Source organism: Aphis gossypii, chromosome 2 (genome assembly GCF_020184175.1).
Source record: "Aphis gossypii isolate Hap1 chromosome 2, ASM2018417v2, whole genome shotgun sequence".
Classification (NCBI taxonomy): domain Eukaryota; kingdom Metazoa; phylum Arthropoda; class Insecta; order Hemiptera; family Aphididae; genus Aphis; species Aphis gossypii.
This window is the reverse complement of record NC_065531.1, coordinates 41,903,543-41,927,378: the sequence shown is the minus strand read 5'-3', so window position 1 is coordinate 41,927,378 and position 23,836 is coordinate 41,903,543. Positions and strand designations below refer to the sequence as shown.

The window sequence follows — 23,836 nt, the reverse complement described above, 5'->3', positions numbered from 1 at the left end:
CAATGTAAAAATAATCGTTTATTACTTTATTTTGTCCAATAAGAAACACGTTGATCCTACACATCCTTATTCGACTTACTGCTGTTATCGAGACTAGTTAATGGCAGGGTGTGACGTGGGAATTCGAAGAAAAATTGTTTTTTGTCGGGCATTATCGCAGAATTAACTATAATATATAGTTCAACAGTTTTTATACAATGCCATATTCATACCTTGGTAGTCCTTAAAAAATATCTAATAATAACATCGTTACTCGGAAGTCGGAACTGCTATTTTAAAATTTAATAATTTAAGATTGGTTTGTCAACAACAATAGTTGTACAACCGTACTGTATTAAAGCGAAAATAGACTACATATCACATTCTTTTTATTTATTATATATCTAATATAATACGTTTTTTAATCACCTACAGTATCAAATTCACAATATACAATATATTATACCTTTAGATAGATTTATTAAATACATTTTTTAAATTTTCATAGTAATTTCCCTAAATTTAAAAAAAAATATTGTGGGACATTTAAACACTTTTTGAAGATCTTTTTTTGTTTCATAATGGTTTTGATTCAATAGATAATTAATATGTTTTATAATATATCCTGATCCTCACGTAGTCACGTACTCAATAACAAATGTATACCCAATATGAAATAAGCTATTGAATGAAGAACTATATTTTATTGGATACTTTTACGTATTTTTTTTTAATAAATAATTTTAAACACTTATTATGATAGTCTTGTTTATAATAGGTATTTATAAAATAAAACAAATACGTAAAAATATTCATAAAGTAACCAATAATAAATAATTATAAATGGTTTTATGCATTTTTAAGAACAGTAAAAAAATGAATCATTTATTAAAATTGAAGTGGCTCTTATTCAGTCAATTTTGAATTTAGAACCATAGTTGATGCATCACAATTACTTTAAAAAATAGAGCGACCGACAGAGGCGGATAGGGCTTTTTTATGTTACCGGGAGTTAAATTTAAGGACCCAACATTTTTTGCTTGCTTCGCTCGGAATGCATTTATAAAACAAGTGTAGGTATATTCTTATTCTCATATTATTTTATTTTTTTAGAAAAGTATTCAGTCATAATTCATACATTATTTTTTATTTTTTTTTTTTTGATCACTTTAGGGCTTTTAAGCAGCAACCTTATGAATAATATCATTAATGTTAATTTTAGTTCACACTTATTTTTCAATACTCATTAGCATAATTAAGCTTTCTAAATGATCTTGTGACATTGAACAATTAAATAATTTTTTATGTACTTAAGTTTTTGTAATCGACGGTATTTTCACTTCCTTATCAGTTACCACGATCATACTATAAAAATATACGATATTACGAGATCAAAATAATAATGATAATATAGATAATATATTATATTCATTATCCATAATATACCTACATAACACACTATAGAAAACGTACTATAATTTCATGTATTATTATTAATGTAATAGCATAAGTATTTATTTCATTATTAATTATATACCAAATACCAATTAAATAAACTGTTTCCAAAATGTATATAGTTAGATATTATAATTATTAATAAGCAGGGCTTGGATTTTAAAGCATATGCTTATTTTTTTATATATGAGATAGAAATCTGATTTTTGTACATAAATTCGTTTCACGTCATTCTGATTCCAAATAAAACGAATTATTTTTGATTTTTTTCGGCTATTCTTAGTATATTATGCTGTTTTTTTGTTGCTTTTTCAGTTAATTCAGCTGTAGAATTTTTATATGTTTATTATGTTACTATACTGCCCTGCTAAGCAAAAGTGCCGTAAAACTCAATTTCTTATTTTGAGAAAAATGAATGTTTGTTTTTTTAATTTTATTATAACTTTATTATTTGTTATCCCATTAATTTAGTATAATACATATTCACCTTTATAGTTTTTTTGACGAGGAATGCAATGAAATAATAAAATAAAACTTTTATCCATATGTTACATGAATAAAAGTTATTTTGATGTTATACTTAGAGCCATAAGCCGTAAATATACCACTATTTACTAAATAAAAACGCCGTAAGTCAATTTTACGGCATTATTGCTTAATAATATAATTGTCTATAGATATAATTACTTGAACTAATGGCCGTAAATAATTTTATATTTATTATGATAGATATTATATCTTGGTTAGTAGATACTATAACTTGGGTAGAACATAGAAATATTAAGCAAAAATGCCGTATCTATCAAAATATTACGGCGTTTATGCTTAGTAAATGTATGATACGGCGTTCTTACTTAGTAGTTCTAATTTTCTTCGTTACTTACGGCGTTTCTAAATAACGTTTTATGTGTTTGTAGCCTATTTAATGTGATTTTGGGGGTATTTTTTCTACAGAGAATGTGTAAAATGTGTTTACCGATCAGATGCCGTATCTATCTAATTTTTTTTTTTTTTCGAGTTACGGCACTTTTGCTTAGCAGGGCAGTATAATAGTAATAATAAAAAATTGAATTAATAAGAAACGTAAAAACCTAGAATGCGAACTAAATGTTTAAATTAGATTATTATTGTTTAATGTTTTCGTTATCAGTTTTTTTATTAAATGTATTAAAGGTATAGATTATCGATTTACATATAGCTTGCAGTACCTATACGGTTAGTATGCCTACAATATCGATATCGATCATTTCAAAATTTAAGATTTAGTGTTGTAATTAATAATTTGAAACCTCTTGTAGAAGTATGCACATTCACTTCAGTAGATGCAGAGAGTTCGTTTTCTATGTTAAAAATAAATAATATTCTATCGGACAATAGAGTCAGTTTCATTACTGTAAATAAAGGGAAATACATGGTAGTAAATTTTTGGTCATGCTTATCAACGCCCTTCATGGATCGAATTTGAACTCATATTGCCATATTGACAACACACTGAACCTTCAAATGTGCGGTAGAAAGAAAATATATTTTATTGGACGAATATGCTGTATAAAGTAGGTAAGTACCTATTGTAATTATGTAAAATTTGTTTGGTTAACTTGACCCACAGTTTTAATAATTAAATATTGATTTTAATTTATACCTGACACTTGTATATAATATAAAGTAAAAATAGTTTAAAAATATCACGTTTCTACTTTTTATAATGCTTAATTATAAATCATAAATGTAAGTTTTTAATTTTTCAGGTTTAGTTTTAGAATAATTAAAAAAACACGTTTACTATACATTTTAACTGTCTATTTTATATGAATACATGTGATTTGTTATAATATAGAATATAGATATTTTGTCACCAGGACTTGGATAAAAAACAAATTATTCACTGTAGTATTTAAACATTTTATGATTAACAGTATCAACATTTTTAACGTGAGATAGGTTGATAGGTACTATTTTTCTCGTTTAAACAACGTATTCTTATTTTCCACTTATCGTTATAACATATTTATATGACATACGTAATACGTCGGTATTTTAGATTCTAAGTAAGCAATGGATGTATTGATTTTACAATGGTTATTTTTTTTTTAAAAAAACTGCCATTTTACATTGAATTTTTAAGTGGACAATTTTGACATTATGACATTTTTTTTAACCGTTCGTGTTTATAATATGAAATTTTAACGAATAGTTTTTGGGTTATTAAACTTAGAATAAAGTTAGGTACTATATAAAGACGATGGCCATACCTAACAGGTAATATACTTTTATTAAATTATAAGTTAATATAACAGTAACAGAAAGATGTGAATGGTAATGGTATAAATATAGCTTAAAATAAATCTGAATATTTTGAAAACTTTACTGTGTACCTAAGTATAGATAAAAATAATTTAAGTAATAATGGAATGTTTCAAGTATTTATAGTTTTTAAATAATAACAAAATAACATAAATTGTTTTTCCCATAATTGTTTACTAATTGCTTATTACACTTCTTGTTATCGTGTCCATTGAAAGAATTTGCACGTGGCGTTCCCTGCATCGTGGTATATGCGTCTATACCAGGAAAAATATCGCGAATTAATTTTACCAACACCGGTGCTAGAATGGTTTAAATTCGAAACGGCCCTTATCAGGGTCTTCCTCACCAGCAAGAAGTACATTCATTTAATTGTTACTTATATACAAAATGTTTCTTGGGTTTTGACAGTTTGAATTAGTGACTCGTATACTATTAGTGGTCCAAATTTGGACTCGTCTTAGATGTTTAGTGGTGTCAAACATTTTTTTTCAGTTTCATCAATTATCAAGTTTGAAAAAAGTTTATAACTTGTACAATTAAAGAATAATCAAATACGCAGCGATCAACATTTTCAAGCGTTGAAATTGAATTTAAGTAGTGATTAAAAGTTTTCAAAATAGATTCGCGACTTGAGTTGAGTTAACAGCTTAATTTTATTTGGACGGTTACCGCTAAAAGTCTTCCAAATACACCCTGTATAGTGTATATTGTATAAATGTCTTTTATAATATATACATAGATACGTGCGGTGTGGTTTTATGAAATGTATTCCGAAATCACCGCGTATAGCTGGAAGGGTGGTGGTAATGGGGGCGAGGGGTTGGTGCGATTTACTTTGCCTTGCGGCTTGCAGAGTAAGTACGCACACACTATATATATATAGCGTGTCGGGGTGACGGTGTCGACGCTGTATTTAAGGACCACCCGCCAAAGGGTCGGCCGGGCAGGACCGCGCGTGGCAAATCGCTCCGGCCTCAGCCATTGGCCCGAGTCCGGGCTCGGGAAAAGGACCCGCCCAGGGACGCTGCCGCCACCAAAGCTTTTAGCCGAATGCGTCGATGGTGTAATCAACCCTCGGCCTGCACTCGCACTGCACCAGAGTATGTGACGCGCGCGTGACGAAGACGACCGCTGCATACGATCGACGGAAGTCTTAAATAAAAGTCGCCGTCTATATTACGCGCACTACAAAGAATACGTTTAGGTAAGTACCTAATAATATCTATATATTGGCTATATCATTTATTCGTGGGATGAGTTGAAATTACTATTTTAACTGTCCATAGAAAAAATTTCTGGTGTTAAAAAATGATTGAAAATTGATAATTATATCACCTATTTTTTTTAAACCCAATATCATACAACCCACAACCCACAACCACTGATACACGTATACTCCTAAAACATCCCCTACGTACGTATTGTTGATAGAAATCAGTGAATCAGCTTTTATTGCTTTTAAATCTTATTCAGATTTCAGGTTAGTATAAAATCTGGCAATTATAAATGTTCACCATGTTTAAAAAGGTGGTTTTCGGACGATAGGTCACAACCTAATTTCTGGTTCTGTGGGCTTTAAAATTGGATTTTAATATACCTACATTTAATTAATATAAGATAAAATGTGTTTCATTCAATTGTAAGATTTAAAATATAAAATATGAAGGTAAAAGTTACACTAAATAAGTTAGAAATGTTAAAACAATATTTTTATCAATTCAGCTGTTTTATTATAAACATGTGTGATGTGTCTTAAAAAATTAATAATATCTAAAATGATCGTGAATCCAATATGGTTGAACGAGGGAACTATTAGCCTTAAATACAGTTATAGTATTGACATCCTAAAACAAATCGCAAATTGCATTTTATTTATACAAGTACCTATTATATTATTATATTAATAAATAAGTGGATAACAAGTTATATCATTTTCAACGGTTTTTTGGGGAGAAGATTAAATTAAAGTTTAATTTTATATATATATTATATATATTTATGAACATTATATTCTTTGATTCTGTAAGTAGGTATATTACATTTTATGTAATTGATGTTATTTGATACTATAATTGTGGCATTTTTATGGTATAATATTTTGATTTATGTTACATTTATTATAGTAAGAAAACTCATTTTTAAAAAAAGTTTATGCTGTCATATTTTCCATATTGTAGATAATCAAATCACAGTGTTTTTTAGGTATAGGTACCTAGTTAATTATATCTTGTAACGACACGTTATGACTACAATATAGTTTTTAAATCAATCAAAATCCGTAATCGAAATTGAAAATTGATTAATTTGATGCCTTTTTAACCATATACCATTACAACGTACCTAACGTTTATACATTTATACTCACTACCTATTCAGTTAATTGAAATCCATATAATAATGTGTACCTATAAAATATATACATTATATACAAATATTACATTGACATTTTTCGGGCAATCTATGATACATTAACATGTTTATTGTTTATTTAAATATAATTTAATTTGATAATTTTAAGCAGAATGTTATTTATTACATCAATCACTAAGTCGCAATCAATACAGATTCTTTTTATATATCTAAAAGTTTATCTTAAGTATTACCAAATGATTAATAATATAATGGGTACTATAATATTATGTTATACAATATTATAAATCAGTTTAAATTATCTTCAATTAGGTACTGTATTTAACTGTTTATTATGGTATATTTATAATCTATATCAGTGGTTCTTAACCTTTTTTTTATTCACGTACCCCTTGATCTCTCTCACCACTATTTCACGTACCCCAAATATCAATTTAGAAGATAAATAAACGAAAAATAATTTTTTCGCGTGCCCTTTGAGATCATGTCACGTACCCCAGGTTGGGAAACGCTGATCTATACATCAAAGGACAAAGAACTGGCTTTTAATCGATGGTTTATTTTGGACTAAAAATTATTAGTGTATAGTTTAGAATAAAAGCATAGGTATTTTCAGAAATATATAGTTTTAAAGAGTAATGATTTTCTAACAAACGTATAACATAGGAATTAAATGTTTTCTATTTTTATCGCACTAATATTGTTTAGTATTGTGGCGATTAAAATTCTTAGAATAAATTTAGATTTTTTGTTACGTTTATTTGAAATCGACTTTTCCAAATTTTTGACTAGCTATTCTTAAATCTTAAGAAAAATATATATTTAAAATAAATTAAAAATTGTCAAATTTCAATTTTTGAATAAATTATAATCAAAAAATCAAAAATGTTGTGATATTGATCTCAAATAAAAATCTTTATGATAAATTTAATTCTGTTTTCAAAGTTTATATCACTTAAGTATAGAAATGCTATAGAAAGAGAACATGTCTTAATTCGTATCTTGCATTAGATAGAAAATCCTCCTTTCCAATTTCAAAAGTCTATGGTAAATTAAAAACTTTAAAAATGAGGCATCTAAAAATTTCGAAAATTTCAAATATCTTTTAAAGATAATAAATATAATTTAAATATACTTTTCAAAAGCTTAGGAGACCCTTAATCAATAATATAGTTAACGGCCTGGGGCCCGTGCAAAATGTACACTAAGCTGCGCACCCAGCTTTTATGGCACGGTTGACAGTAAAAATTGTTAGTCACACGAATAACTTATACGAATCAAGTTACAATTCAATTGAAATAAATATATGTACTAATATAGGTACTCGTATAATTATTAATTTAAAATAAAATACTTTTTTTTCAAATGATATCTATTTATTTAAAATTCATGAATATTGTATGCATCTAGATGATGAGTGATCGTAGAACTTAATAAATTAGGTAATTTTTTATTGTATGGTTACTAATTTGTAGCTTGCATTAATTTTGGTACGACAGTTATGGCACGCAATTATCTTAAAGAATTAGCGAAAGTACCGCCATAAAGTTAACAACAAGACACAATTAAATATCATAGAAAATACTTGTGATATATTCAAATATATCCAATACATTTATTGGTGACTTGTTGGATAGTGTTGGATATTTGGATTATTTATAAACTTTTTTGGACTTTATTTTTTAACTTTTGTGCTGCTAGTTATACTTAAATAGTACAGCTCTAATTCTTTGTTAGTGCATTTTTACACAAATAAAAAATGCAGAGCTTTTATTGTTAGATACCGATAGACACTCATTTTGTAGACTTTATTTTAACTGGTAGAGATTTTTTGTTTATGCTGTTAACTTTGTGAACTTTTTCTCAAGTAAAAAATGTGTAAAACCTATTTAATTTGTATGTATCATGCAGGCTATGCTTCTAATTTTAAGATATAGGATGAAACTTGCAGTAATACACGATTATTTTATTTAGTAGGTATTAATAAATTTTATTGGTGGAAACTCTTTGAATATATGATTTAAATACATTTAAAATAATTAATATATCAAAAAAACGTAACTTAACAATACTTAGGTTAACTTGAAAAATTATAAGTAATAAAAATGAAATTTAGTATATTTGAAAAATAAAAATAATTGGAACATAATAAATAAATACATTTTATACGTTAATATTTTTAACATCAATACAAGATTAAACTTACATTTCTCACGGTTAAACTCAAAAATTCCATTGATGTCGGTGTTTTACCAGCAAAGCCTTAACATAAGCATAACATATATGTATATAAAAAAAGAATTGGTACCATGATTCTTAACAAAAGTTAGGCCATTGACTCTGGAGAGGTCTGAGAGAAATTTGATTAATTTAAAATCTATATTGTAAATCATCAATGTAAAATATTGTTAGTACGAGTTCATATACTAACAGCGATGTTTTGTATATAATTGTATAACTTGAAAATATTAAAGAGATCAACTCAAAATTCTTAAAGCAATAATGATTATTTATAATAATATTTGTTATGTACTTATATACTTATAAATAAAACGAGAGCTCTATGTAAAGCCTATTATGGCATTTTATCACTAATTTTCTTGTAAATTTGGAAAATATAACAGTTAACAGTACAGCAAATTTGAAAATTAGTATGAAAAGTGTAAGTAATGGTTACTTTTAAATTTATAAAAAAAAAGCGAGCAAATATTAGTTTATATTTTCTAGAGGATTTCATTTTGAATACGACACCAACTACATGTTATATACAATTTGATTAATTATGACGGAAAAGATTTAACCCGGTAAGATTTGGGTGAGGAAAGCTTAACTATAATATTATATATATATATTATATATTTATATAAATTAAAGATTTTCTTCAATAATTGATTATGTGAAAGTGTTTTTAATATTGAATGGTTTTTTTTGTTATTATTTAAAAGAGCTATAGCATGCAAGGAATTACGGTACTTGAAACTAAGGGTGAAATAATGGATTCTTATTTATTTTTCTGAACGCAATGTTTTTAAATTGTTGAAATCTGTTCAAGTTTGATGTTTTGTTACTATACTCTGGTATGCCTATAAAATCACTATAAAGACAGTATATCTTAATATCTATATGCGAATTAATAGGGACTTATACATGTGTAGTTTAACTTTAAGATCAGTAACATGTTAGTTTTATATTGTTTTTAAATAGAACACAGAGCGTTTAAAATACTTTTCGTTATTGTGCATGTCAATTTTTTTTTTTAGTGAAAAGTATTTATTTAATGTTAAATAATTGTAAAAATGGTTGAATTATTTATTACCTACATTTAAAAATAAAAATAATTATTTAATTATAATACTAAAATATTACAACGCATCATCTATTATACTGACATACTGTATTTTTGGTTTTTTTTTTTTTAATGATTAACATGTACATTTTAGTTATACATAAACAATATCAAAGAATTTCAATCGATTAGCGCTTGTTTTTTGAATGTAGGTTATTTTATTTCATGTGAAACAAACCATATTGCTTGACATGATAAATCATAAATATGTGTACATTGAGTGATTTTAATACAACTAAAAATTACCACGCAACCTAGCCGTATAGGTAAATGTCGTGAAAATAATACAAGGCAAGCGATTAATATTTAATTGATAATACTCCTACCGAGGATCGTACTATGTAATCATCCTGTATTCATGTACTATAAATTGCATATTTTCAATTATGTTTATACAATTAGTTTTAACTCCCTACCCTTTTAATTTTCCATAATTAGATTTACTACTGAATCAGATATAGCAAGATTGAAAAAAGTTCTTTATTAAAATTCTAATTTTATTTATACAATAATAATTATATAAGTATATGCGATTGATTATAAATTTATAAAAACAAATTGTTAATTTAATAATTGAAATTATTTTATAATTAATTAAATCTTATTTTATAATTCAATAAATCAATAATTGTATAGATTTATGGTAAAAATTACTTGCTTACATTGGGTCATGTATTAGGGAAATAATTTTAGTGAGTTGAGTTTATTGAATTTCACAAAGAAAAAAATATCGAAATTTCGTATTACAATATTTTTTACTGATGGAACTGGTTTTCTATAGAACAAGTCTGAATAGTAAATTAAAAGTTTCGTTCAGTTTGGGGTCGAATAAAAAATTGTAACCTTCTAACTTTGTAAAAACGTTTTCATTTTTATTTTATTAAACATTAACTGTTTTATTGTTGTGTATCTAAATAGGTGTACCGTGTACAAATATACATACGATATTGTTACATTTAAGCTCTACTTCACAGTTAGTTACAAACAATATTTAGTAAAAACAGGAATCTAACCTTTTTCATGTTTGGCGAAAAAAGAGCCTTTCTAATTATTAAATAATAAAACATTATAATCTATAGTTATTTACACAATAATATGTACTTGTGAAATAGCCGATATAAGTGCGAGCATGTAGCCCGTTGCATACGCCTATAATAAGTACAGTTTGTTCTCGATCTCGACACTGCAGCAGTGGTTCCTCGGTATAGTTCACCCCACGACGCGTTGACGCCCACATAATATATTAGATCTTACGTTGGCTTTTCAAAAGTCGCTATACACTTACACATCCCAACTCGACCACTGTGCACCGTAGTGCGGCGAATAACGTAATCATAAACGCATAAGTAATACTATTACGCAGTATAGTATACGATTTACCGGGAATCGATTGTGCAGGGGCGGAAATCATCTACTCCAGATCATCACCACCACCACCACCCCAACCGACGGTCGCGCACACAATGACGATTAATGATAATATATGTATTAATGTATTATAAGTCGTCGTACCTGCCCGTATGTATATATATATACCTACCTCGCTCCTCCGAGATTTACGTGTACGCGTAAACGTACAATCGCATTACGCACAGCCGTCCGACCGTAATTATTATTATTTGGCGCCCGCGAGCGCAGCAATAATATTTTAATAACAATATGCATATTATTGTGTGTATATTGTGTTACGTGATTGTAGCTATAACGATTATATAATGATATTCGGTTAATAATGACGTTTCGACCGGGCCCCGCCGCGGGAACGCGATTATATTGTTGTCGGGCGGAAAACGAAATTATAAACTCCTCCGCGCGCGTGGTTTATGTAATATCGAAACAGTATATACACAATATTGTATTATTATTATTATGCGTGCCACCCGATTTTCGCCCCCCCCCCACGAGTCTCCCGCGTTTACAATTATATTATATTATTATTATTGTTGTGCTAATATTGTATAACAGTGTAATATTATGTCCTACACTCGTACGGAGGGTATAATTAAGGGATTATAATACGTGGTGTGTTGACGGAGGGAGTAATATGACGAATCGCTCGCACTGTACTTATTTATAATATACGATATAGTCCACACGAATATTTTCGTCATCCCGCGATCGGTGTGTGTAAATAATATTTGATACTTTCCGTGACTGCAGGCGACAGCATATAATTATTTTATATTTTGCTAACGACCGCACGACTCGTCTCGATCGCGCATAGACAACGTTGCACTTATCAATCCTCTTCACGGCGCGAGTAATTCGCTCCAAACAATTTTTCATCAATATTTTTCGTATCATTTTTTATTCTAAAAACTTTGTTCTTGTAGGAGACCTGCTCTATAAGTAAATACGTTATTATAATATTATAATATACGCGCCATAGTGGTTTATTTTTTATTAGTAACACGATAAGGGTTGAAAAAGGGAAAAAAATAATACGTTTTTGTTATATTATTAATTATTAAAATATTATATAATATACGTGTTTTTCGTGAATTGCTGTTATTACCTAAGTGAATAAGTTTGTAAAATAATCGCTTAAAATCTCTTTAATTTTTAGAAAAGCAAGGGGGTGCCACTGGTATAAGTGCACCCCTTTTCTACCCTTCTCATTTGTATTTATTTGGGTCAGTATTGGTGCTAATTGACTATAGTTACAAAAGACTATTACAGTCTACAGATAAGTATATAATCGCGTGTAATCGTATTCATCGGAAGTGTGTGTTTTTCCATTTTTATTTACAACGGATCTTAATATAAATTTTTAATAAATTTGTAAACTGTAATCGACGATTTTATAAAAAAAATATTTTCTTGGAGTTTTGATAACATTGATTAACCATTAACAAAACCTTCGATTTTGTACTCGGTTGTTGTATTCAGTTTTAATATTTTTATCTGTGTAGGCGTTTCACCACTTCTCTAAGAGATAGGTACAGCAAAATAGGATTACTATATTATAATAAACAACTGAATTTCAAATTAATTGTTTTTTGGAAATTTTATTGTGGTTTTTTTTCTACATTAATTTTTATGGAGGTATTATGTTGTATTTCACTTTCATTTTCTTCTTGTGATATTTAACAATATTTTTTAAAATCCATTAAAGTAAACAATTTTTATACAGGTATATAATTAATATAAAAACATAAATGCAATTTATTATTAACCACTCAATATGGATTATTATGCACTAATGGCATTTTTATATTTAAATATCACAATCGATTCGTTGCTTATACTAGTTTAGTTTCGTAGAAGAGTTAAAATATTCACAATTTGATCCAATGGAAGGTATACATATTATTACATATTTAATATTTATATAGGAACACATAGGTACAGCAAATAAATAGCATTTTATTAAAAAACCAACTTGAGAAGGGAGTGTGAGAGTGAGAGAAAAAAACGGAAATTAATATTTTTTTTACTGTATACATTATACAATATTTGTTTGTGGGTACTGCGGAAGAAGTTTAGGGTCGTGAAGAGGAGCTTAACGTTATTATTCTTGTAGGTATATACAGTTAAAGACACCGCCCCGTGACCGAGGTGGAATGGTAATAATAATCGTGGCGAATGTTTAAAAATGCATTGAAATTACTATGTTGACAACAACGAGAACATGACGTATTACGTATACGTATATCTATGTAAATTTATATATATATACACACACACAAACACAAACAGGTTTAAATAATTTAAGACGTTGCGGTATATATACCGAGAAAAAATGAACCAGCGCACATAATATTTATAAATACTAAAATAAATATGAATAGGGTGATTTTTTTTTTTTTTTTTTTAATGGTTATTGTTTATTGATATATCAGATAAATTATATACATTATACTCGTATTATATAGGTACTATAAAGCCATATTATCTCTCTTGGAAACCAAATCGTTTTAAAAGTAATAAATTAAATAACTTATATTATGATAGTTATACTTGTGATAGTTTTACAATATCGTTGAATAATTGTGCTGCTTAAAATTTAATCGACGCAACTCGAGTACAATGTACTACCTACCATAATATGTACAAGTACCTGCATACAAGTCATACTACTTCGTATGTATGAAAATATCCTATATAGACTTGTGGGAAATATACTTATATGATAATATTATGTACGTTTGTTACGATCAAAGACCGAATAAAGTGGTATAGACTTATCGAACTTACCTCAAAGAATTTAACCTCCAAACATAACGTAGTGTAAACCAAATTATTTTGTATTTAAACTATACCAGCCGTTTTAATATTATTTAAATATTTTTAGTGAAATCGACCGATTTACGCTAAGTTCAAATGGAATTTCCCCTATTTTGTGTTTTTGTACGTATTAAAATAAAATAAACTGCAATAGGTACATTTGTGCAAGTTTTTTTGTTAATTTTAATTAGAACGAACCCACCGCGCTGCCAACACCGCCGTTTATATACATATACGTTACACTATACTTAAATAAAAGCTTAATGCTCACTCCCTCGCGCCACAGTCGGTTGGCGCTGCTGTAATATTATATATATATATATATGTGCGCGCGAGGACCCGTAGCACTCTGGACGCGGAAAAACGTTTTTCTCTTTCGCAGAAATGTAACGAGTAATTATCGACGGATTACGCGGGTACACCCCCACTGGAGTCAGATTAACCCTCCGCAACCCGGTCGCTTACACGCACACACACACACACATATATATACGTATTGAAACAGTTTCCCCTTGGCGCCCACTCCAAACAATACTACACCCGCCGCCGTTGAATGGCAGTCGTCAAAACCCCGTGCAGTTCATCGCCGAGTTGCGCTCCTCTTCCTTTTCCGCTCCCGTTCTCACTCACGGTGTACGGCAAATCGGCTCTCGTTTAATTAATTTCGCCTTTTCGGTTTTCCACGCGCTAATGATTTCGAGTACACAACACGCTTGTCGTACATAATACAGTCGTCGGCGTCCCGTTCGCCAGCGCCTAAAGAGTTCGATTAAGACGGAGCCGTGCGGCAAATGGATGCACTACACACCTGCTGCTGCTACGTATAAACTGTACGCCAGACTAAATAATCTATTATATTTTGTTCGTACTACACGATTCATATCGAACATTGCATTGTCGGGACGGGGGAGGGCTAGCCCCCCACACTTCCAAAATTCATCTAAACCATACACATTAACATGATTTAATCAAAGTTTCTATATGAATAATAATATACGTAATAAAAGACGAGGAAGTGAGTTTTGACGATTGTATAATTAGTTCACTACCTACCCCCGTGATTTTGATAGCGTGATGACAAAATTCAAGGAGAGTACTAGTATGTGCTATTTAGATTTCAAAAAATTCCATAAAAAGATCAGGTGGCGTCAAATCGAGAAAACCTGCCGCACACTGTAAGTCTGTAAACAGTATATTATTAATCTTCGTATGCATAGATAACAGTTAGTATATTATAATATAATATTATGTTAACATATTATGTTATGCAAACCTAATAAATGCCCGGGAAAAACGTGGGTTGTCTACAATACTTGGGAAAAATGTTATATTTTGGATTTTGCCTGGACAACCTAGTTATGACCAAACTTATTTGGGCAAAGCCCTAGCGTTTTTAATACTCTAATAATATTATATTAAATATATAAATAATAGCTGGCTCCGTGCACTTCGTTGCCCGTTAAAAATGCCAATTCTATATAATATGATTCGAATTTTGATTAATTTGTTATTTAATATTCGGTTTAACGGTGTTCAAAACTTATATATTTTCATTGACCGTTTTGATTCTCAAAAATCTTGTGAAACCACCACTTTAATATGCGAATTTTGTAAAATGCTTTCTTATTGCACACTAAATTTGTGGTACGATTTTACGAATGTACCGTGTAAATTTTAAGCATCGATCTATCATTGTTCAGGCTCTACGTTTATTAGTCAGTGAGTTACTCAAGTCATAATATTATAGTCATTCTGCTTGCCGTTGCCGTGAGACTCTCTTATGATTATGCGAGCAGTATATTATCATGTAGGCAATCCACACATGGTGGATTGCGGACCCCGCGAGATGTGTACGTAAGCTTATAATTTCTAACACTTAAGTTTCAAAGTTATATCATTTTTTTATTTTACTACGGTGGGTAAAATACAATAATGTGCCATCTCGTAATTTTTATATTGTTGCCTGTTGGTAAAACAATAAAACTTGGTATAACTTGTTATGTTAGTTTATTGCTGTGAATTTTAAATTTACTGTAGACATTGACTTATTTTGCTAATTCTTATTTTTGTTGTTATGGTTTTAACAAAATATAACAACAGGTCTATAATTATTATATTCAATCATAATCAATAGTGACCTTAATATAGTTTATTTTCTTGCTGGACTGCAGTGACAGTTGTTGTTTTTTTACATCCCGATTCCGAAGTTTTCTGGTGGATTTTCCTAAAATTGTACTACATAAGCACCTTCTCTTGCGACCAATAGGAGCGAATCATCAGTGAAAAATGTTACAAAAATGGGGAAAATAAATAATAATAACAAAAAAATTGTTACCATGATTACCGAAAATAAAATAGTAATAATAATAACAGTAATAGTAGTCATCAGTATTTTTTTTTAATTTTCCGTGCAATTTTCTTAACTTTTTCTTACATAAGAACCTTCTCCTGGAATTTACGACCTAAACAAAATAAGATTGAGCGAAATCTATCCAGCCGTTCTCAATTGATGAAATGTTATACATTTTTGTCTCTATTTTTATATATATAGAAGATAGAAGATAGATAGATTATTGTGAACTAAAAAAAAATTCACTCAACAAATTTCAAATTTCCAAACTAAAATAACTATAGAAACCATAGATTATATTGATTGTACATCGAGCTGATGTTTAGATGTCTACGTCTACTATAGAGTAAATAAAGACAATGGTATCGAGTTCAAATCCCAGACATCAATGAATAGATTTTGCACTTTTTCTACTTATTCGGTTGACTTTTTAAAATTTTCTTTCGTAAAAACCTTCTCCAGACAATAACAAATACTCCTAAAAAATAATTAGCGAAATCGGTTCAGCTGTTCTTAATTGATGAATTTTTATACATTTTTGTCTTCATTTTTATGTATAAAGATTTTTAATTTCTTTTTTTACTATGACAACGATTTAGGTTTGTATGTCTATTTGCATGCATTTTTAAAAACATTTTAAATAAATGATTTATTTTATTTAAATGGTTGCCATTGACTACCAAAAATAATTTAGTTGACTATTTGCTGGATAGATGGCGATTCTGTAATTTCATCACCACCTCGTCATATTTCTCTAACCCGATAACTTTCTCAAATTTTTCGTCCGTAAGAACCTTCTCCTGGCAATTACGGCCCAAACAAAAAAAGAATGAGCGAAATCGGTCCAGGCGTTGTTGAGTTATGCGCTTACCAAATTTTGCGATTCATTTTTATATATAAGATACAATTATAGAATAAAATATATTACTGTTAAAATATAGTAAATATGTATAAATAATAATAAAAATATAATGATATTAATGTTAAATGTAAAGAATTAAAAAACTTAGAGCATTTATTTATAAAATTATGACAAAAATATATTTTTGAAGTGCTTACCACACATAATTAATTATCCTCCCGCTTTCAATACTATATCAATTATAGAAAAGGTGCATTCTGTATGGGCGTCGATCAAAAGCTCATACTTACTGTCTTACTATTAATAATCGTACATTTTAGACCTTTCAATACCGTAAACATTTTTCTATTGTTAAAATGGTAAATTTGGAAGGTTGATAATTAAAAATCGCTCACATTTGATTGGCAGTTAAAAATTAAATATTTATTATTAGTAAAATCGTCTTAAAAATTATTTAATAATATATATGAGATCTTTTAATTTTAATATCAATTAAAAATAATTGCATTTAAAAATAATCCAATATATAATTACTAATTAATTAGATAAAATAAAGTATGTAACGCTTAGATTGGAATAAATTTATATTTTAGTGTTTTTAAATATTTTATTAAATTAATTTCATTGCTTACGATTTTGTGATTTTAATTAAATTTGCAGATTTACTGTTGTGCGTTTCTAAACGATAATGCGATTTTAGATAAATTTGCGCGTTATTAATCAATATCAATGTCTGCAGTATTAAGCGGTTTGATTTTAGGAAAATTATGCGGAATTTATCATTTTATTTACAGAAGTGTGTTGATCTGAACGTCAAACTTTTTTGAATCTTTGAAAGTGTGTAGTTATGACGTTTCCTGTTTTGTTAACCTGTAAGCTATAATATAAAGAGTAGATAGAATACGATATCAACAATAAATTGTCTACGTGAGGTCATTAATCGTTATAAAATCTTACCATAAAAGTCACTACAGTTTTTCTGAAATGAGGTTGGTCACAACTATGTTTATCAGGGCAGAATCAGAAGTATGACATTTTACTCAAGTATTTTGGGTGATTCGCGATTCACCTGATTTTGACTTTTACCCGTAACATATTAATATACAAAATATATATTATGTGGAAAAAATATTTTTATAAAATATGTCAAAATATATTGATGTGTATATAAATCAATCAAACAAAAATGAAAAAAAAAATCTTTGAAAACCAATAAGGCGATTGTACATTTTTAAATTTCGTATTAAGTACACACTTAGCTTTAACATTTCGTATAACCCAAAATGAGATAAACTACATTCAATTTTAGTTTTTTTCAAACAACAGTGTCGAATTTTAAGTTAAATTTTTCTTACGAAAGATCAATAATTATTCATTTTTAAAGTTATCCTTGCATCATGGCATCATGCGATCGATACAGTTGAAATATAGTAACATAAAAATAATTTATAAATATTATTAAAGCTCTCTAGCCTTAATTGCGTGTTCACTAAATAATGTTGTTTATTTACGTTATTATTATTTTTTAATTATTCACAGTTTAAAATCATAAATATCAATAATCATATATTATTTATTTCATGTGTTTCGTAATTGTTTGTGCAGAAAAATGACATTAGCCAAAATGGATCAGAGGTTCCAGTTGATCAGTCATCACAGGGATGATAAACAGACCGAATCACCAAGAGCGCTCAATCCGGTGATCAATAATTCTAAACCCAACAAAGTAAGCTCAGAAATTTTAAAAATCTCACGTTTAAATGTTTTCGTTTTGTTCGATTGATTTTTAAATATTAAATTGAGCTGAATCTTGAATTTCGTTAAAATATGCGTTTCAGATGTCTTATTGTTCATCGTTTGCGTACAATTTGATTTATAATTATAGTCAAATCAATGCTTGAGATAAAATTAAATAAAGATAATAAATGGATTTTATAGTTAACAATAACAAAACATTAATTGTACTCACGCGTTATGAAGTGGATTTATCAGGATAATTCTAGTGTTAAGATTGTATAAAACAAGAAGGCAAATAGTTTCTTTAGGGTTATTGTATTATATTTATTTAGAAGTCATCAAGTGGCGTGGATAAATAGTCGGAGGGAGCGTGGCGACCTTTTAATAGGGGAATTGTCGTTCCGGTCGGGAGGCTTACGAGTTTACGATGCGAGTAAATGACAATAGCTTTAGCCTTAAAAAAAAAATGATAAAACGTTATTTTTATTTGTTTGCTTTAAACACTTAAAAGGCGCACCGAATCGAAGAAATTAAATTTTCAAAGACGTCGCTCTGCTGATAGATATCGAACGAATTATAACTTATCAACTTGAAAAAAAAATTAATTTATGTTACACCTTACACAATAATAGTTATTATTCTTACCAAACTCTGAAGGGTGTGTATATTGTAAAATTGAATTGATTTTGTAAAATTTTCAGAAGATACAAACGTATTCGGATTTATACATATTTAATGATAACTTGATTAACTCGAAATAACTGAAATTTGTGAATTTGTATCATCTACAAAGTGTATTGTGAAGTCAAAATAGTTAAAAACTAATACTATACCTAAAGGTTGGTCGAAATGTATTACCTATAATGCTAAGCAATAAGAACAATATATTTTAACGTACATACGTAATAATCAAATTGAATAATTATTTTTGATGATAGGTATAAAGTCAATACATATTATATTATTGGTATACGCGTATGATCATTGATCCTAACATATAACTAGGTACGTGACTTCGTAGAAATATAGGAGTATTTTTTAGTACATATTATTACAAAATTAGATATTATGAAGTACCAATTTTAATTAATCTACCTCTTTTAAGCTTTGCAGCTTGTGTTGAAGACTGGTAGTTTTTATAATTATTAAATATTGCAAAAGTAAAATAAATATAAGCAATATAAGAACCTTTTATAATTTAAGTACAATAAGTACCTCACTGAAGGTAAACCCCAAATTCTTTTTAATTTTTCATTCGTTAATCTTTTAAGCTCTAAGAGCACATTTATTTAAACAAATTCTGACGATATTATTTCGATTAATTATATTAGAGTGCATTTAGCACGTTATCACGTAAGCCACCCCATACCAATATATTATACAGCATATTGGAAGTTTGATGATACAGTGCATTGTAAATATTATTCTCGTCGATTGGAATCATATTTTTTTTTGACTTTGACTATATAACTCATATAATAATAATATTATTATCATTGTGGCGCGAGTCTCTTCGGCGCGGCGCGAATGCAGGCAAAGCACCTGAGCAGGTTCTGTTTTGTTTGTCCAACCAGGTGGGCACAGTGATCCTGTACGGGGTGCCGATCGTCTCGCTGCAGATGGACAACCAAGAGCGGCTGTGCCTGGCCCAGATCAGCAACACGCTGCTGCACCGGTTCAGCTACAACGAGATCCACAACCGGCGGGTGGCGCTGGGCATCACGTGCGTGCAATGCACACCGGTGCAGCTGGAGATGCTGCGCCGGGCGGGCGCCATGCCGGTGTCGTCGCGCCGGTGCGGCATGATCACCCGGCGGGAGGCGGAGCGGCTGTGCAACTCGTTTTTGGGCGACAACACGCCGCCCCGGCTCCCGGACGACTTTGCGTTCGCGGTGCACCACGAGTGCGCTTGGGGTTGCCGCGGCTCGTTCCTGCCGTCCCGGTACAACTCGTCCCGGGCCAAGTGCATCCGGTGCGCCGTGTGCGGTCTGTTCTTCTCGCCCAACAAGTTCATATTCCACTCGCACCGCACCGGCGCCGGGGCCCGGTACGTGCAACCGGACGCGGCCAACTTCAACTCGTGGCGCAGGCACATGAAGCTCAGCGACGACCCGCCCGATCACGTGGTGCACGCGTGGGAGGACGTCAAGGCCATGTTCAACGGGGGCACGCGAAAACGGGCCGTGTCCAGCAGACCGTCACCGCCGTCGCTGCTGCAACAGCAACAGCACCAACAGCAGCAACAGCCGTCGCAACCGCTACTTCCGGCACCGCCGTCGCACGTTCGACAACAGTCGTCGGCCTCGTCGTCGCCGCCGTCGTCCGTTTCGTCGGCCGCCGCCGTAATCGTGCAAATGCCTCAGCCCGTTCTCCAGTCGGCGGCGGGTCATCTGCACCATCACCAGCACCACCAACACCGGTCGCCGGAACTGCAGCAAAAGAAATCGGCGCCGGTCGCACCGGTGCAGGTGCCGTCCATGCCGCTGCACCAGGCCATGGTCGATTACGTGTGGCAACAGCGGGCCAACCCGTTCGCCGTGGCCGCGGCCGCGGCGGCGGCGTATTCGGCGGGAGGCGGCTTGCCCTGTTGGCTGCCCAAACTCGAGTTGGACCCACACCATCACAACGCCATGGTCAACCGGGGCGCAGTCGCGACCGATTATTCTTCCGCTTTCCGGCCGGTGTATCCGGTCACCGTGGCCGCGGCCGCAGCTGCCGCAGCCGCAGCCGCCGCCGCCGCAGCCAAGTCGGCCGACGGCGAAGAAGACGACTGCGACGACGACGAGGCCGGCGGCGGCGGCGGCGGCGGCGGTGGTTGTTGTGTGGACGACATGGACGAGGACCACGACGACGATCACAACGACTGCGACGACGACGACGACGACGAAATCGACATCGAAACTTGTCCCGACGAGAGGAACAACACGTAGGACTCGCAGATGGCTATTTTATTTTTTTTATGGTTATTTTTTATAGTTAAAGTGTGTTATTATTACGCGATATGTGCGAGCTATTATATTGCTGTATAAATTATAATCGACCAGTTCAGTTATCTCGTCCAGTGGCGTTAAATGGTTTGCGAGTCGAAGTTTACGCAAGTGGGTGAACCTATTCTTGTTTTTAGTCATGAATTCTCCATATCACTTACATTTGATTTTTTAAAAATCGTCAACCGTTATACTTCAGTAATATCGAGGGTACAGTATTTGCCACCTTAAAGGTCGCGTACCTTGTACACTGTACAGTGTGAGATAGGCGCTACTATATGTAACGGTTATTATATCGATGTATTTCGTTGACGTAGAATATTTGTTGGCCTACGCATACTATTAATTTACATATACATGTTTCATTATTAATTTTTTTTAACGAAAGTTTATACGAATACGCATATTGTTTGCACATTAGAAAGTGACTTGTTTCTTCTTTGACGCGTGAACGCGTTTGTGTATATTATGTTTTTCATCGTAAAGGTACCGCGGTATAGAGTCTATAATATTACATATTATAATGTAATGAATTTATTTCTTATTTGCATATCGTTTATACTTCACCTTCTATAAATATATAATATGTAATAAGTCGCGACGCACTTAACCACTACTGTTTTGTCAAAATTACAGGAACTCTGCTGAATAGATATTTGCATATACACTCGTACATTATTAAGATAACAATACGTGTTTTTATGTATTATACATATTATACGTAAACGTTGTAATTCAACTGCCGCCTTGGTGGCCGACGATACGCTGTATAGAACTGTAGAGTAATAATATTATTAAACTTTTAATCGGCACATTACAATATTATATATACATATTATATCTATTGTTTATGTAAACATTTCGATGTCTATTTGTTAAACTTGAGAAATTGTTGAAACGTATGTTTTATTTCCCTCCCCCTTTTTATTCTATACATAGTACATAATATTACAATATATCATAATGGTAATATAATAATAATAATAATAAATAAAATGAACGGGATTTTTTTTTATATATATATATTTACACATACACACGTAATAAAAATATATACTATTTTTAATACACACATAAAAAATACGGTTTACGTACACGACACGACCCATCCGGACTATTATACGTAGCTGTGACGGGTCGCTCGCACATTATTATTTAAATGAAAACGGCAACCCTCGGGTGGTGATTGGAGTGTAAAGGAAACCCGAGACTGACGTGTCGTATAATTAAAAGACGATCCCAGAGGGAGTGCAACGGTGGCGTTTGGCTAAGGTCAACGGTTGACATTTGGCGAGCCGTTTTTAAACGTCGCTTTTAAAGCGAATCGGAAACGGTCCCGGCCGGGGAATACTATATTATTATGCTGCTTTGCTCGTACAACCCAAATCGGATTACCGTGGGTTTTATTTATAGGAAAAACGATTTCATTTTTCTTCCACCACTACTCACGGTAAAATACCACTTCGCGTAAGTAGTACTACTGCACTCACAGCAAAATATTGTAGTGAGTAGGTCCTGTTTTCTTTTTTTGTGCAGAGAAACGCGGTATGCCTGGCCCATCTGCACCCAGATTATCGGCAAGTACGCAATGAAGTTCCATGGAAGTGTAGAAATTTTGATTTTAAAGTTAAAATCTGATAGTAACTGTATTATACGCATAGATTATTAGAGCTAATTAATTCTGGAGTCATCGCTTTTTTTTACCTTTTAGCCCGGGTGTTTAATAAAAATTGTTAAGGTGAGTTATCTTTAGACTCGCGCGTTTTTTATGAGTTTACTTTGGTACGGGTTCGGGATTAAATAATTCTAAAGCAGGTAAAGTATTAAATCGAGGTAAGTTGCTATAGTAACCTCGATTAAAAATTATGAAGATCATTATTCATTATCACTATTTATAACGATTTTCTTATCACCTTAATAACCACTATTCTGGTTATTGGAACTAAACAATATATCTAACATATAATTTACTAACGTGTGCAATGTTTTCTACAACGTTTAGTAGCGCTTTTTAGTTAACGTTTAGTAAACTAACGATCAGACAGGATTTCTTCGTTATGAAACCTTGCTAACGTCTTTCGCTCTACAGATCCAACAACGCGATTCATCATTTGGTAAGAACATATAAACATACATACACTGGTAAACCAAAAGCTTACAACGGAAAATCTACCGATTATAGTAGGTACACTGGTAAACCAAAAGCTTATCACGGA

General features: G+C 31.2%; 1 protein-coding gene across 4 annotated transcripts; it reads left to right on the top strand.

The window, feature by feature from the left end:
• The first annotated feature begins 4,546 nt into the window (after window positions 1–4,546).
• Window positions 4,547–22,604, top strand: LOC126550230 (SKI family transcriptional corepressor 2). 4 transcript variants are annotated; one of them, XM_050201355.1, is made up of 3 exons: window positions 4,547–4,945; window positions 18,502–18,622; window positions 20,208–22,601. In XM_050201355.1, exons 2-3 carry the CDS (start codon window positions 18,506–18,508, stop codon window positions 21,561–21,563), a joined length of 1,473 nt encoding a protein of 490 aa, XP_050057312.1. In that variant the 5' UTR covers window positions 4,547–4,945; window positions 18,502–18,505; the 3' UTR covers window positions 21,564–22,601. The 4 variants fall into 4 exon arrangements, with proteins under 4 accessions (XP_050057312.1, XP_050057313.1, XP_050057310.1 ...); XM_050201356.1 differs by having other exon boundaries at window positions 4,925–4,945; window positions 20,184–22,603; XM_050201353.1 differs by lacking the exon at window positions 4,547–4,945 and adding an exon at window positions 13,642–14,859 and having other exon boundaries at window positions 20,184–22,604.
• The last annotated feature ends 1,232 nt before the right edge of the window (window positions 22,605–23,836 follow it).

Bases quoted from the DNA above. Each gene is read 5' to 3' on its own strand.
- LOC126550230 (XM_050201353.1), top strand. From the start codon at position 14,759: ATGACAAAATTCAAGGAGAGTACTAGTATGTGCTATTTAGATTTCAAA. The intron at 14,860-18,501 runs GTAAGTCTGTAA...TTGTTTGTGCAG, and splicing joins GAGAAAACCTGCCGCACACT to AAAAATGACATTAGCCAAAA. The intron at 18,623-20,183 runs GTAAGCTCAGAA...GCACCTGAGCAG, and splicing joins ATAATTCTAAACCCAACAAA to GTTCTGTTTTGTTTGTCCAA.